This window comes from Coffea arabica, chromosome 10c (genome assembly GCF_036785885.1).
Source record: "Coffea arabica cultivar ET-39 chromosome 10c, Coffea Arabica ET-39 HiFi, whole genome shotgun sequence".
In the NCBI taxonomy this organism is placed as follows: domain Eukaryota; kingdom Viridiplantae; phylum Streptophyta; class Magnoliopsida; order Gentianales; family Rubiaceae; genus Coffea; species Coffea arabica.
Window position 1 is genome coordinate 8337026 of NC_092329.1, and position 17509 is coordinate 8354534.

The following is a 17509-nucleotide window of genomic DNA, read 5'->3' on the forward strand; positions in this document are numbered from 1 at the left end:
CTATTTCAAGTAAATGATTTCCGATTCAAGCTTCACGAATTAATAATATATCTCTCGACACTTCATGTTACATTAAAATATTCAATTTTCATCTTAGCTATTAGTAAGGCAGAAAAAATAAGAAAAAACCTTGGAGTTTGGCACTGCTGCTACTGTATGATTTTTTAGTTTCTGAAATATTTTCTTAACATGTATATTTCAATTCTCTTCTTCATCTCACATACATCGCATCGCATCGATGCATTATGATTTTCTTTAAAATAAAAAACTCCCATAAACTCCAATCCAAACGGGACATTAGCATTGCATGGTGCGATTGGCTATAGGCTAAGTTACAGCATTATTATTATTAACTTGTATAAAGCGGAAAGTGGGATGCACAAAAGCCAAACAAAGAGCACAAAATCACACCAGCAGTAGCAGTGGTCGTCTGGCCGTAAAGCCCGGAACACAATTTGAAACCTTATCTCCAACATCATCCCCACCCATCATTGCCAACTTGTACGCTCAATAATCGTCCTCCTGATTCCTCAAGAATCAAATGCCCATGATGCCAAATCATTGGTGGGCTCTACATGCTGCTCTGAGGCTTGTCCTCTCAGCATCAGCATTTGCTGTCCACGTGTCAAGCAGAGAGGCTTGACACGTATACGCAGGCCCACCGCCCATACACAACATAAATGGGAAAAGAATTTGCATGCACATAATGGCATGCATTATGAGGAGGAGATTACAGAAGAACATCTTTTTGAAGTTAGGGATATATACTTACTATAAAGGAGTAATCAGATTTCTGCTGCTTTTGCTGTTTGTTTAAATTAATTGTCCTTAATTTGGCTTGGCTAAGGTGGGATTAAGGAAAGATGGGTTTACATTACAAGCATGATGATTAGCTTTGGTATTTGATTATTCTGAAATCACTTACAAACGTTCGATTTTATCCACTCTTGTCGAAGTCAAATGTCTATCTATTGACCACGTAAGGCAAACTTGTTAGTTAAGCTCTGGATAACTCTATTTACCTTAATTTAATGGTGCTCGACAGCTTTTCATGGCCTAATGTCCTGACCTCATCTCTTCTACTTTTCATCTTGTCCGCGTTCTTTACAATTTTTTTTTTACTGTTAAACCATTTGAAAAAGAACAATTATTGTCAAGACAAAATATATGATTCTGCAATTCTGTATAGATCAATGGTTGCAAAAGCCTCCAAGACATGACCATGATTGCATTATCCCGATCAATGCTGAATTATAACTAGTGGATGGAAATAAATCGTCGGTGATGGATAAGCCGTGACAGATTAAGCATATACCTCATTCGGTAATTATCTTCATGGCAAAAGATGTTCGTGAAAATTCAGGTTCTCTTGTAACTTGCCATTCAGAAATATGCTTTGTTAAAAGAGTATGTGACAAAGACAAATGTTGCACCGCATTTAATCTCAAGATCTACTTACGTCTCAGCGAAGTAATTGATCTTGGATTTAATGAAAGGGTGGGCGGGCTACAAGAACTGAGATATATCAAGCGTAGAACTACAGGTTATTTAATTAAAAATATACATATTTAGTAAATCTTTTTTGGCTTGCATTCAATAGGTAGAAATTGGTATATATGTAATCAATCAAACACGACCTAAGAATAAGATAGTATGGTCTTAAAGAAAAAGGGTTATAAAGTCGTAAAACTCGATGAATTGATTAATCTTTCTTACGCACAAGTCTGATCACTGACAAGATTAAATGAATACCATATCATATTAGTTCGAATTTTGAATTCTAAAATTTATAAAAGTCACAAGCATGTAGATCTACTAGTGTATACATTGAAAGGATTTACCCTAAAACTTATGATTAGAGTAAACTGGTTCTGTCCAAACCTGTCAGTTGGTGTACCCGAAAACTTAAAGCAGAAAAGGAGAAGTACATGAAAAGTGGCTAATTAAATTAACCTTTAGAAAGCTGCCGTTGCCTGAGCTGAACAATAAAAAAAAAAAACGAATTAGGGTACTTCAGCTGTTACGTGGGATTCAGTCCTGGAGGATAATCTCATCGCATAAGAACAATACAAATCTGCTATTCAATAGACGCCATGTTTGTTCAAACAGAGATTTATTAATGGGGCACGGTCCTTGAATCGGTCGATTGATTTGTTTAATCAATAATTGAATAAAGATAATTAGCTATAATAGTGCATGTAGGGTATGCTACATATAGCTCCGGGAAGCAACCTACTCGAATCAAAGTTAGAAAATTATAACAACCTATGCATGGGATGGGATGTCACTATGATTCACATCCAATTCAATCTGATGAAGCTGGATTTTTATACTAATAATAATAATAATTAATGCCGGAAATCAAATAATTTACTATTAATTAGTAGTACTTAAAGATGGACATTTGCCAGACCAATTCATTTGGGTCCTATTAATTGCACAAGGTAAAAGCATATAATTAATTTCAAGCCAACTTATAACTAATTTACATATCAGTAGTGATTATTGGACTAAATTCACACTACTCCATTTTAATTTCACACCTTTAACGTATCAACATGCAACTTCTACGATTAGTATTAAAACGTTTGTGAATTTAAAATGAGGGGTGTGAATTTAGCCCTTCTCAGTTAAAAATATAATGAAACGGAACTTTCTTGTTTGAGTAGGATTACACATTTTGGAACAGGAACTGCACAGGATATACCAACGACAAGAAGTCTAGAATGTGTACTAAAGTTGCTGCAAACATATATAATTCACAAGCAAAGGGAAAAGTTGTATGCCCTACTTCAATTGTCTCCTATTCTTCCATTACCAGTATTAAATGTAAACACTAAAGGTAAAGGTGGCGAACCATTCTCTTCCCTTGTGTTCTTGTGTGCACCCACTTTTTTACGTGATTCCACGTACCACGAATGTCATCTTCTCTACATACATCATCTTATTACAAGATAGATTGGTTTGATGCAGACTTCAACAGAGAGCGCAAGAGAGGGGGAAAGGGGAAAGAGGAGGTGGGGAGGATATGGTTCTCTTATTTAGTCAACCTAAGAAGACAAAGGGAGATGGTGATTTTCATAATGTCAGAGTCTAGATTCGTTTTCTCTACTCATTCCTTCCTTTGATTAATAAGCAAATAAGGCTATCCCTCCACTGCCCTCCATAAAAAAACTTCATATATTCGATTCTCCTCCACTGATATCAGCAACCAAACCACCCCCCTTGTTTATATATCTCACCCCCGTGTTGCAATTTGACCTCAAATATCTTTCAATAAACCATGGTATTTGATATCAATATTTGCAACACCAGACTTAGTCTTGGCCTAGGCTCCACCTTTACTACCAGAAATAATGATCAAAATCATCTTCCTCAGTTTGATCATCATGAAGAGTTCAAGAATAAATCATCACCCAAAATTGATCACTTTTCTCTGACTTTAGGCTTGCCATCAGAGCTTGAAACCATTAGTGTTGATGCTGGTGCCAAAGGTGATCAATCTTGTAATATACATGGACAGCAGGCCTCATCAGTTAGTGCGGTTTCATCATTTTCCAATTCCAGTGTCAAAAGGGAAAGGGAGGCTAGCGTTGAAGAAGTAGAGGAAGAACGAGTTTCTCCAAAGATTTGTGAAGATCAAGACGAAGAGGGTCCGAGGAAAAAACTTAGATTGACAAAAGAACAGTCTCTTATTTTAGAAGACAGTTTCAAAGAGCACAGCACTCTCAATCCTGTAATTTTCTTTCGAACTCTCTCCTTTTTCTCCATTTATCGGTATTTATATTTGGGATTAGTCTTTAAAGGTGAAACCTTCTGATATGGAACCATCTTTACATTTTTTAACCAGAAACAAAAGCAAGCCTTAGCAAATAGGTTGAATTTACGGCCACGACAGGTAGAAGTGTGGTTCCAGAACAGAAGAGCCAGGTATTTCCTCGTTAACTTCCTCTAATCTAATCATTTCATTTTTTTTTTTTTTGTTAAATGAAAGAAAAATGGTTGAGATGAATTTTACCAAAGAGAGAAAAAAATCCCTTGACCGGATTTTCTTTTTTCTGTTTAATCTGCAAACAGGACGAAGCTGAAACAAACGGAAGTGGACTGTGAGTTATTAAAGAAATGTTGTGAGACACTAAAAGAAGAGAATAGAAGACTAAACAAAGAATTGCAAGAGCTAAAAGCAATGAAGCTGGCGGCGCCACCGCCGTTGTACATGCAGATACCGGCAGCCACTCTTAGCATGTGCCCATCTTGTGAGAGGATAAGCAGTGGTGGTCATGTTGGTGAGAAGTCTTCTAAAATTTCTTTCTCCATCGGAGCGAAGCCTCGCTATTATAGCCCCTTTGCCAATCATCCCTCTGCAGCTTGCTAGACAACTCAGTTAATTAGTCACTTAGGCTCCAATATTATTTGGCCAATACTCATATATTAAATAGATTGTATATCCTTTGTGCCTATGTGAAAATGTGTGAAAATTGAGTTGTCTCTTTCCCTTCAACCTTACCGGAGCTTTTGTACATAACATATATTTGTGAATTTTTTTTCCATTAGTAGTTTACTTATGGTTATGGTTCCTTTAACCATGATGGATTAGATCAGGATTCCAATTCATTTTTTTACGTATAAATGGGGTTTTTCTTTCTTAAGAAATATTAGGACTAAAACAATTGTAATTCCGGATCAAGACGTACGGGAGAATTTTTCATCAGGCGGATTTGCAACTGCAACTTCATTAAATATGCGAGTAATTTTTAAGATGATTCTCGATGTAATCATGCCTCGGGAATGAATTTTCCCAATTTATAAAGATTATCATGTGCTTCTTTTTCAATTTATTTGCATTTGGCCGTATCTACGTAGCAATTTGTTGGATTGAGGATTATCTGCAAAACATTTTTTTTCGCTTGTATAATAATTAAGTTTTTTTAAATCCTTTTTCATTTCAAATACATTACATCACAAAATTATTTCAAAATTATTTTTTCCAAATAATCTCCTGTCGCGGAATTTGAAGATGGACATTGGTCAGGAAATCTATATATGCAACAGCCCTCCTATGGGAACAACATGTCAACAACACTAATGTTTCAAGCAAATCCACACTTCTTCTATGCTAGAGAAATCCCTTATTTTCTTGGGGTAGCATTTTTGGCTCAAAGATGTCGGTATGATTTTGTTCAAAGCATCGATCTTTAGGCTACCATCTTTTTGAGCATGCACATAGTGGTTTGTGGATTGCTAGGGTTGTTGAAATTATATCGTGAGGCTACCTATCTTTTCTAAATCTTTGTCCTTCTCTAACCTGTCTTTAATATTCGAAAACTTAATTATTTGCTGTATCGAATAATAGAAATAGAGGTCCTCATAATGGATTTACAACTTTAAGTGTGGTAATTAGTACTTGCTTCTGATTTGATCTCAGGATGTATAGATGTCATCTGCAATTATTTTGCTTTGCAGATTGTTTAATTATCTGACGATGAGACATTTTTTTTTTTACCGTCCACAACTGCATGCCTAAAAGATACATGTGATTTATCACAATTCAGAAGCATCCAGATTTTAAGTCATATCCTGCAGTGGAAAATCTTTGACAAATGCTTTTGGTGTTTTATTTGGAAATCTCTTCTGCACCGCTACTAAATATCTAATTAATAGTAAACAGATGAGACCCTGACGAGGAACTATAATACCAATAGGCAATAACAAAAGATATGATTTCAGTACTACTGTCTGCAAGATATCACCTCTCCAAGTTTTCTTTCTTGGAACCTAGGAACTAGTATTCCAAAATTTTGTTGCCCTCGAGAAGTTAATTGGCAAAAAAAAAAAAATCAAATTCCTAATTTGTCTTTGGATTAATTTGAACTCTAAAGTTATGTGGTGATTTAGTGGAATACCTGAATAGCTCCCAATTTCCAACTGATTATTGTATAAGAATGTTTGGAAATTTTTTTTTTTTTGAAATAACATTGCAGTACTTTTTGTAATATGATATATGTGAGATAAAATAGTAATTTTGAACATAAAAAAATTATTGAAAATTATATTTATGATACAAATAAAATAATTTTTACATAAAAAAAGTGGGAATCCAAACACTTGAATTTTTTGGGGCAAGTTGTGTAGAAAATCCAATATGATAATCATGCAACTTGGTAGCATATGCTTGGATGTTGAGAATTAATTCAATCTACAACTTGATGGAGATGATATTCCTATCTAGTACCTCCTCATTCATGCTCTCAAATAATGTACTATTTTTCTAGCAAATGTCCATCTAAGTCGTCATATCGTGTTAGCACCAAACTAACATTGTTAACAATCATAGAGCCTGTCTTTTTAGGTGATCATTATCATTTTATCACCAAACTTTTCGTCATCATCCACGTCCAAATGTGTCTGTTTACATCCGGCAATTGCACGCCTCAATATAAAACAAATTTCTCAAGTAAACTGAAAAAACCTTAACTTTAATCACATAAATGTTTTTGTTCTCAATTCTTACTTGTGTATTAGGGAAATGATTAAGTTTTATGGTGCTAGTTGATGAAGACAAAAAATAATCCATAAAGAAGTAATAAAAATCTTCTTAGATATGTTCTTTGTTATCTGTGTATGATTCATGATGTAACTTTGGCCATTAGTGCGGATATTAATGAAATTATGATGTTCATTAAAAAAAAAGTTGATGAACACAAAAGTCTTGTTTGATAAACACAAAAGCGGATATTAATGAAATTATGACGTTCATTAAAAAAAAAGTTGATGAACACAAAAGCCTTGTTTGATAATCCAATACTTAAATTTCAAATCTTATTTAAAAGTATTTGTTAATCAAAAATAGAACATCTGAATTAATGTAACACTGAATTCTCTAGGTCAAATTTATTCCAAAAACTAAGTAATAAATATATTCACTTATCACTTAATATGATATACACTCAAATATATTAAATTTTTTAATACTTAACAATTCAGAATGGATTCAAATTTTGCAATTTCAATTTTATCAAACGCACCTAACGTGTGCTTATATAAATTGACATCCCACTTGAACATAATTAACTGTAACATGAAAGGCACGTGACTCAATTAGCGACAAACGTGGTTTGACCGCTATGTTGATAATTTCCATTAAAAAATTGGAAAAGTTATTAGGATTGGATTTCAAACATTTAATATGTAAACCACATCAGAATGTAATAATTGCGTACTAAGTTAATTGAGTAAATCTAAATCACGAAGCATCAGTCTCTCGGAATTCAATAAATAAGTTCGAGTTTACAAATAATTGTCGGCTGCCCGGCCACATACCAACACCACGCAAGTTATTTTTAAACACAAAAGATAATCCTATTGTTAACATCTGATACTTCTATCAAGAAGAATGTTTTTTTTTCTAATTACTATATAAAAAAGGGTTGATTCTCTCTGCTTGTGTTGTCCCGGCTTAGCATTAGTTTGGTATTATGTATAGAAACGATGAACATTTTGTCCGGCCGTGGGAGAGTCAGGTTGGATAGTAAGGGGGAGGAATTGTACGGAGAAAATTCTAAATTCAAAACTTTTTACTTATTTTATATATATATATATATATATAGCCCAAAAACGAAGTGTACAAAAGTCATATTAATCTTGCAATTTTTAATTCTATTATAGTTGTATCTTTACCTTTTTACCAAAAAAGAAAGAAAAGAAAAACGTTACTTCCTACTTCATGCGTTGGGGATCGCAATTGATTTTCTATCCCATTTCCTGTGTCACTTTCTGTCCCATTTTTATTATATTGCTATTTCTCCTTCATAAATATCATGTTTTATTTCATTTTTTTCCCTTAAAATCCAATAACTATTAACATAGTTAAAAATAAATACAACAGCCTCAAAAAGCAATATATAATAGAAAATTTAAAAATACAGTAGAAAAAATCTCATTTTTTATGCATTTTGGTTTTTTGAATTTGTTAAATTTTGTGCATTACTTAGTTAATAGCTATTGGATATTAAGGAAACAAAAAAGAAATAAAGCATGATGTTTATGAAGGAGAAATAATAATATAATAAAAAGTGGGATAGAGAATGGTACAAAAAAATGGGACAGAAGATCCATTGCAAGCTAATACTAAGTATACTAGTCAATAATTTAAATATTTGTACAACTCATAACCTTCATTGGTTTTTTAGCGAAAAAAAATCTGATTCAATTTGGATCATTATTTCTCCAAATCTGCTAATTAATTGTTTATTTACTTCTTTATGCAGCGTGAGGCATTATGGCATTTTCCTTGTAATTTTTTTGGGATAAATTTCCTTGTAATTTAGAAAACCTCAGATTCTTTGTTTGGGAATCAATCATGTATCTATCCTGGTGTGAGGTATCATATCAGGGCTAATCTCATTTCTAATTTTCTGCACAGAAAAATCAAGTTCTAGACATCCATCCAAACGTTGCCATTAATTTTGTGATTTTGTTCTTGACCTTTTAAAATGAAACGTTTACAGTTTTCAACTTCCAGTCTTTTACTAGCCATAAAATATGTTGGAGGCCTAGAAATTTGAAGCTGGACCCAAAATTATGGCAGGCTTGTTTCTGGCTTACTTTCAACCTCTGGTTGCTGCGCATCCTCAGAGGTTTTAGACTTATGAGCTGCCCGCTATGGAGTAGGTTTTCAACTTTCCTCTCTCTCTCCAAGGCCGCAAACCAATCAAACCGCTCGCGAGCGCTCTTGATTCGATTTGATCAAAACTTAATTTGAGTTCAGTTAACATCGAACTCGAATCGGATTCAAGGTCAACCGCAAAAAAACTTAACTCGTTAAATCGCGAATCATTTGAATATATATATATGTATGTATATATAGAGTAAAATTACATATATATTTTTAATATTTTATTATTTGTTAAGAAAAAATTACTATTTTATTTATTTTTAAAATAAAATAATTATTTGTTATTTTTTTAAGCTCAAGTAGGATCGAACTTGAATTTGACTAAACTCGAATTTGAGGTCGAACTCAAATTTTACATTGAAAGTTCGTCGAGTTCGAGTTTGATAAAATTGAGTCAAGACTTAACTCGATTGAGCAAAACTTAACTCATTTGCAACACTACCTCCTCCCCCTCTAGTGTTTTGGAAAGAGACTCCAAAATTCATGAGGAGAAGAAAAAAAGGGCACAAAATTAACATTGGAACCAAGAATTGCAAAATTAACCGTTAATATCCCTACCAGTTGAATTGAGTTAGGCGTTAGTCAATGAGGACACAAAATCAACTGGAAATCATTGAGGAATAGCTATAAATCCGCGAGCGTTTGGTAAATAGCAAGCAGCTTTGAGGATGGTCGAGAAAATATGAAGCGGACTTTAATGTGCATGCAATTGTGGAAACTGGTCGCACCTTCTCAGCTACGAATTTGATTTCCTAAGTTCAGAATCTATGGAGTTTCGTTCCAAGGTTCTGCGAATAGTCTCAATGAGGAGAATGCAGGCAGTAGTAGGCCAGGATTTTTGTAGGAGCATCAATGGCAAGACTCAGGTAATAGATTTCAGTGAATGGAAATAAAGAAAAAGAATTAAAGACCATAACACATTGTAAAATTTCATAGGTTAATACTTGAACTATGACATTTAAGCGGTAATCCAGTTTCAGTTTTGCTCTGGACTACACTTTCAGTTCAGTGATTTCAATCTAAAATTGAAGAAATAGATGCTTAACATTTAATTTGCATGAACTTTCTTGCTATTAAATTAATTTCTGTCAGATGCTAATTCTACTGACAAAGCAAAAGCGATAGAAAGGTTTAAGAGTCCAAGAATCCATTTAACTTCTTGCAAGACCAAATTATCCTCAAGTTTGACCACTTGATGCTTAAAGTAATTATCAAATCCAATCTAGTAATAGTCTGCAATATCATAGTATTGAAACATGAAACCAACTTTTCCATTTGCAAAACAGATAGCAGGCCAATGCCTTGTCGGATCATTCAAACTGCACCAACCTCATGCTCTATAAGTATGCCTTTCCGTACCAAGACAAAATTATCAGATGATGGTTTTGTAGCACCTATTTTATCTTTATCACTTATTTATAGAGAATTTAGTCAATCCGAGCAAACACGCCCTCGATTTCGCTCATTTCTCAGCAACGTTTGGCAAAAATTTGTCATAGCATCAACACCAATCATACAGCAGAGAAATGAGCCATTTTAATCTGAACATTTTCCCTAATCGACACAATGCCTTGAGATGCTATTCAAATATTCCAGCCACACGTTGAAACTGTGCGTAGCTTATTTCGTACTAGTACTTATTGCCAAGAACTTCAAAAACCCTCCTCCAGACAACGAGAAAACAACAATAACAGCCAATAGCGATGGAGGAATATAAAACAAAGGACCAAAATCCATGTTTACAAGTCATAATCACTCTTAACCATATACACTTGACAACTAGATGATAGCTTGCAGGGACCTATATATTACAACAGTGGAGGCTAGCCACCATAAGCAATTTCCTGGATGCAGACGCGTCAAGCGCATAGATAATGCATTCCAGACCCTCTAAAGATCAGGCAGAATGGGCACATTCTAAATGCGCCTAGATATGACTTTAAAGAAACTACCAAATGTTGGTTGATTTGAAAAAACACACACACAAATTACCTCTTTCATACTAATAAAAAGAGCTCTTGCTGTCAAGAGGGCTTTACTGAATCTTGTAACGAGGAATCAGACAGTGTAACTAAGAACTTGCATTCTATACTGAGAGCTTAACCAACCTGAATTTCTGCAACCTTGGAAACATATTCTGCACATGCATCACGGCCCCAATCTGTAAGGGCCTTCGCCCATGTAGTGGCCTTCCATATAGAGTGCTGTATTCTGTGCATGGAGGCCATCCATAACCATAAATTGCATATCTTCAGAAGGCTTCCAATGTCTTTTCCTTTGGTTAATGAACCAGTTATTAATCTGTTTTTGGTCCAATCCAGTCGATTCAGCCAAGGCCACCTTCTCTGTCTCCTGATTTTTGTTAAACATTCGGGAAATAAGAACAAGAAGTGAGTATAACTAACCTATCCAATAGAATTTCCTACTCCTTTTAAGTAGACGGGATGATAGTAATGTAAAATAAGCATACCGAAGGATATGGCCATTTATAGTGCAACTCCCACCAACTAAGAAGCTTTTGCCGAGCATCTTTAGGAAGTTTCCCTTTCTTTTTTTTCTTGGAAAGCTCTTGCTTGAGACTGCTTAAGTAGCCACTATACTTCCTCAACAAGTGGTTCTTTAGTTCCCGGTCTTCTGCACGTGGATCAATCTCAGGCAGTTCTGTTTCTCCACCACTATTGTCTTGGTCCTCTTCAGATGATCCAACACCCTCACATTTCTCATCTGCCAATTTCTTAGTTTAGAAAACACAGACTAGCAAAAGAGTGCAAGCGAGTGGTACTTAATATTCAAAAGATGAATGCATAGCACAATTGCATAAGGTGAAAGAAGAACAGTGTAGTTGTATTACTTTCCAAAGACAAAACAACAGTGATAAGGGACAGTATTTGTGTTAAAAAATTGAAGCCTATTCTTTGCATTCTACACATATATGCAAAAAGAGCAACTCCTTCATTACATACCTAGCCAACAAGAGCAAAGGAGAACTAATTCTTTACTCAACAGAGAGATATACAAGTATAACAAGAAAGGAAGTAGACAAAGAACATTATGCAATTGTGTAAGAATTTTGCAACTGGTTCAAGACACACATAATCCATCACAGAAATGACCTCTTCACTCATAGGCACAGCTTTAATGTCGTGTGGAAATTCATTAGCTAGGTTGACAAATACGTGGTATACAACTGCTTTTTAAACTATGATGCAAGAAATAATAATGCCTTATAAACCATACCATAATGATAGACGTGTACAGCACCAACACTTCTCAAATATGGATTAGTAGTTTGGCTTTTATTATGTCTTTCTAGACTTTCATCTTAAGTAGATTCCTTAAGTGATAATAGTAGAACAAGTAAAAGGTTGAATCTATGCACAAGAAGATAGCTATATGAAGATAGCAGTCTCAAGCAAATTATACCGAATTAGTCAATCAATTTCTCAATGTATTTGGCCAGAATAATTGGAAAAGAAAAAAAGGAGGGCCATCTCGTCCTCTACCACTATTTTTACATATATAAGAGACCAAAATTTCTACAAATCTGAAATTAGCTAACTAAACTCAGTGAAGATTGTAATTAGCTCACATCAATATTAATTCCTTCACACAAATCACAGTAAATAAAGTATAATCTCTACTTTGATTTACTTTAAACCATTGTGTTGCATATGATATCGATCATTAGACAAAGGAAATACAAAAGATTGAGCAAGCATTAAGCAAACGCACCGCTATAACCAAACTGTTAGATTCATGAGTAAATAACTATGTCCCACATTAGTTTGAGAGACGAAAAAAGAGCGGTTAATATGTAAGTAAGGACTCAAAACCCAGTAGCTTCAACTTTCAGGTCAAAATTGGGTTCTTGACTTACATATTGGGCTCTTTAGTGGGCTCTCTCAAGGTTTTTTTCCCTAACAAGTGGCTACCTAACAAGTGGTATCAAAACTATTGGTTGCGACACTAGGCTACTCGTGAGCAAGTCGATTCTTCTCAGAGAAAATTCTCTTCTTGGTGATGGACCAAAGTGTCGGCAGGGGTCCAAAATCTAGTTTGGATGTTGAAGAAGAGTGGGTCGATGATTGAAAGAAGAGATGACCTTAAGTGTTAATGTGGATTCGCAGAAAAGCTTGTAAACTTGGGTTCAATGTAAAAGGTTACTCATGAAGGGGAGATTTGTTAATATGTAAGTAAGGAGCCGAAACCTAATAGTTTAATCTTTTGGATCAGAGTTGGATTCCTACTTTACATGTTGGATTCTTTGAAGGGTTCTTTCGACATGTTTCTCTCTAGCACCAAGTGGGCTCTTTGATGGGTTCTCTCGACCCAAGACCTAATAGTTTAAGATTTTGGGTTAGAGTTGGGATCCTGCCTTACATGTTGGGCTCTTTGATGGGTTCTTTCGACGTGTTTCTGCCTAACACCAAGCGTGCTCTTTGATAGGTTCTCTCGAGGTGTTTCTCTCTAACATCAAGTTGGCAAGAAGAGAGCATATCTGTGAGTTATCCCTTTAGATTAAGGTCCAATTTAGGAGGAACCCCCATGAAACGTCATATCAAATTCAACAAAATCATTTCAGTCATTGTTGAATAATTTAGGAAAAATATACAGAGAAAAGTATAGGACATATCATATTTGCTCACGTACAATTTATGTAAGCTACATTTGTACTGCATGGATGGCACTATTACTCATGATACCCAGTTAACTCTGCTTGTAGAGTCCTTTTTGAAGTTTAGTTCTTTTTAGATTATAAAAAAAAATGCTGAAACATCGTTTTTCTTCTCAATTTCTTGCATGTTGTAACAACTAAATGTCGACAATTATTAGTGAACCATATGCAATTATGCAGTGTCATAGAATGTACACTACTTTCTTTCCCATTTTCATCAAAAGCTAAGAATCTTGTGAGCAACGACATCATGTGATAAAATAAAAGTTTCTTCTTGATAAACTAGAAGGGGACGACAAAGGGCCAAAAAGAAATCACAACCAAAAAAATGACCATGCAATTTAGAACAGCAAAAGATGACTTCACATTCACAAGACAGCAAACTAGAACGGTAGAGTAGCCAAGATTTACATCCATGGGTCAATTACAATTGGATGAATGGCAACTAATCCTGTACGCTAGAATTCTCAATGCCATAAAAATGCAAAAGCAAACTAACCAGAAACCCCAAAATATTAGGAAATTTTCAGTTCATGCATTCAGCCTTAAAAGTACTGCTGAAGCTAATCTACATTGACATATGATTAAATCTCTTCTATCAAATCAAGCAATGGGAGAAGAATTTTTTTTTAATCCGAAGAAATAATCTTACACGTTACTAGACTTAAGTCTTACATTAAATATTGTAACAAAACCTTACCAAACACATTCATGGCCAAAGTAGACTGCCATTGCACAGATCAAAAAAATTTATAATGAAGCCCTATAAAATATATAGTGGAAACAAATCAGATGATCATGGGAAGGTGTTTTTTCTGTTTGGTGGTTTGGAATGGTTCATTCTGTTTTTTCTGTTTGGTTTGGTTAAATATCAGCAATTTTCATATTCCTCTAGCATCTTAAGGGTCAAGCAAGTAAGATTACATTAAAAAATTCATTAGTACAACAAGAACAAAAATAGTTGGAAGGAAAATGCACCTTTACAAATCTACTGTTCATAAGAAAATCAAATGAAAACAAAGGCCATAAAAAATTAAACAGTAAGAAATAAATGTGAACAGAAATCTGACAGTGTCCATACAGAGCTACATGAAGTGGCACTGATATGAACAGCATCCTATGTGCTTCATATTTCCAAGGCCTAAAAGGTACCCAAAACCAAATATAAATTGTTCCCACCGAAAAAGCAAAGCAGAATCGGAAATGACAACAATAATTTGATATTTACTCGAGGTATCTATACACATACACATCACTGACCACCAGACAGAGAGAGAGAGAGAGAGAGAGAGAGAGAGAGAGAAGTGGTTGTGTAAAGGATTATTAGCATTGGGAATAAACCTCATTAAGAATGATTTTGTCAGAAGACTCAGAAGCAATACACAAAAGCTAACTGATAATAGAAGCAAACCCAAACGTGCGATTTCATCGTTCTTTTTACACTAGAAGATCTATTATTTGTCTCTGATCCCTCCTCGCAATCTTTATTGCCAAAAAGGAATAACATCACAAGTATCTTCTTACTGTAGACTCGTGATTAGGGTTTTTCCCACTCTAACAAAAGTCCTCCTCTCTTGCTTGGAAGAAGCATTAGCAAAGGATAATGTGTTGTTAATATCGGTCAAACTATCCCTGGAAATTGGAAAAATGGCACGGGACAGCATTGATTGCACAAAAATCTGGGCAGGCCTAGCTAACAAAGTGGTAAGACCATCAAAAGAGTTAAAGACACTCACCACATTCGTAGTCTCTCGACAGCTGAACTATCAGTTCCATACTGCACAATGAAAGTTAAACCGCACCTATATATCAGACCAGCCGAGCCCCCCAGCTACTCTATAAACAATACTGGTGAACATTTATTCTCCTAATATCCCGTGCAATCCCTTTGATTTCTTTCCTTGCTAGGCTGGACGATAAAATGGAAACACTCGTCTTCTATCCATTTCAAAGACTCTAAATTGATGAAGAATGAATGAAAGTACTACCAGAGTTGAAGATCCGGACGGGACCATTTCCAAGCATATTTAGCTGTGTTTCGACTCTTCGCATGAACTCCATAGCTTCTTGTAACGGTCGAGTTAGCTCCTCTCGATACTTCACCAACATGTCATAGTAAGCTTCCTAAATTTCAAATCACTGATTATGAGATCAAACCCATGAAAACCCTTTACAAAATTTAGAGAATATTATCGAATTAAATTAGCAAAAAGTTAAAAATAATGATCACACCATGAATTGGTCTAGTTCTGGATCCTTATTAACATCTCTACCGGTCACCAAGGAAGCGCGTTGCCTTGCTTCAAACTCCTGCCTGGCTGCCGTGAGCCGTGCAACCACCTCGGGCGGAGCTCCCACCTAAGGTAAACAAAAGTAGAAAATCGATTGAAAAAATAAATTACAAGAATGAATATTGGAATGACATTATTGTTTCAGTAAAGTTGTACTACCTTTTGACAATCCATGTAAGCTTCCAAGAGGTTAGAATACTGAGGATGAGCAATAATCTTTGCTTTTATAGCTTCTGCTTCACCAGAAATTTCGCTCTCTTGATGGTGTGGTTGCTGATGATGATCTTGGACAGTTTGATGGCTCCTGATTATGGAAGGATATTGAAACTTGTGTTGTCCGTGTTGGTGATGAGAAGAGGCTCCAGCTTCTGTTTTTACGATGGGATGGTCTTGGCCTTCGGATTGCTGATAACATTCAGCACTTGATTGAAGATGAAAGCTACTGATTGGTAACTGATTGTTAGAGCCGCTGCTGGCTCTTGCATACACTGATGAGCTTGGTGCTGCTAGGACTGGGCCTCCATACAAGAAACTTCCCCTTGGACCAGTGTTTTCTCCCAGATGATGATTATATTCTTCCATTTTCTCGCAGCAAAGTTTGAAGCTGAAAATAAGCTACAAATATAGAGAAAACCCCCTGAACCCTGAATCAAGAACTCAAAAAAGAGTTGGAAAAGTTAAAAACCCTAAAGAGTGAAGAAGGAACAAGTTTCTTTTTTCTTTTTACTATCAAATGATAAGAAGGTTTAATACACTCATGAGTAGCGAGTGGATGTTTATATTTGAATTTCAGGTAAAAAGTCGATGATGATCTCTTCTGTTGAGGTCAAGGAGGCCTTGAGCTGAGCTTGTTGCACTTGAACTTTACCATCATAAAAAGGATCCTGAGGCACTAATAGAATTGTCTGTTCCATGGTAGGGATAATAGTTACATGGGTGGCAAGAGGGGGGCTGAGAAGGGACTGGCGGCGTTGGCTTTGGGGGTGGCTCTAGGCCGGAAACTGTGGAGGCCTCTGAGGCTTGAATGAGTGACAAGACGTTGTTTGTTGTCGAAGAATTAAAGAAATAAATTTTCAGGGTATCGTACTCCTGAATAGTATAAAAAAGCAAAGAAGACCACAAGATGATAAGGAAACCAGTCGGAGTCGGAGTAGATTTTTCCAATTTCTTTTCTTGCGGCCTTTTTGTTCTCTTCCCTTTCCTCCCATTACTTTAATGGGGCTTTACATCTTTCACCTCAGGTCTGTTTAATTACTTCCTTTTTCTGATTGTTCATTCCCTCGGTCTCTCTGACTCTCTTTCCTTGAATTATTTTATTGAATTGTTTAAAAATAATTTTCTACCACATGAATTGTAGTTAAATTCAGTGGAGGATAATGAAGAATCTACCAGCATCATGGGGTAAACTTGAATCGATACTCTTAACACACGCTATTGATATTAATTGTGGATTAAAAAAAAAGATTAATTGTGTGATAGACAAACCATAGGTAATGTGGTTATGAATCTACAACCTTTGACATAAAGTTCAATTTGGACATGATTATCATCATGACATGTAGTTTTGATCTGGTCAAATATTTCAACATTAAAAATTTTTTTATTCTTTCCCTAAACATATTATTGTTTAATTTTTTTTATATTTTATTTCAACCACATTTCCATTCTGTAGTATCACATAAAAAAAAAAAGTGCTATATTAAATAACATAAAAAGAATTTTGAATAATATTCACTTTGATTTGTGAGACAGCAAAAGAAACTTAAAAGTTTTTATTGATTAAAAAAACTTAAAAGTTGGAAGATTTTACTTCTTTTTTCACTTACGTTTGAGATATCTATCAGACTGTTGACAACATTCATGCTTTTA

The 17509-nt window shown here is 35.0% G+C and overlaps 2 protein-coding genes across 2 annotated transcripts; one reads left to right on the plus strand and one right to left on the minus strand.

Moving 5' to 3' along the window:
* Nucleotides 1–3015: 3015 nt before the first annotated feature.
* LOC113714334 (homeobox-leucine zipper protein HAT22) lies at nucleotides 3016–4501 on the plus strand. The gene is made up of 3 exons (XM_027238136.2): nucleotides 3016–3736; nucleotides 3851–3930; nucleotides 4078–4501. Exons 1-3 carry the CDS (start codon nucleotides 3284–3286, stop codon nucleotides 4373–4375), a joined length of 831 nt encoding a protein of 276 aa, XP_027093937.1. The 5' UTR covers nucleotides 3016–3283; the 3' UTR covers nucleotides 4376–4501.
* Nucleotides 4502–10362: 5861 nt separating this feature from the next.
* Nucleotides 10363–16740, minus strand: LOC113713519 (homeobox protein knotted-1-like 2). The gene is made up of 5 exons (XM_027237256.2): nucleotides 15800–16740; nucleotides 15582–15707; nucleotides 15338–15473; nucleotides 11145–11398; nucleotides 10363–11026 (listed from the first exon to the last, which is right to left on the minus strand). Exons 1-5 carry the CDS (start codon nucleotides 16220–16222, stop codon nucleotides 10823–10825), a joined length of 1143 nt encoding a protein of 380 aa, XP_027093057.1. The 5' UTR covers nucleotides 16223–16740; the 3' UTR covers nucleotides 10363–10822.
* Nucleotides 16741–17509: the final 769 nt, after the last annotated feature.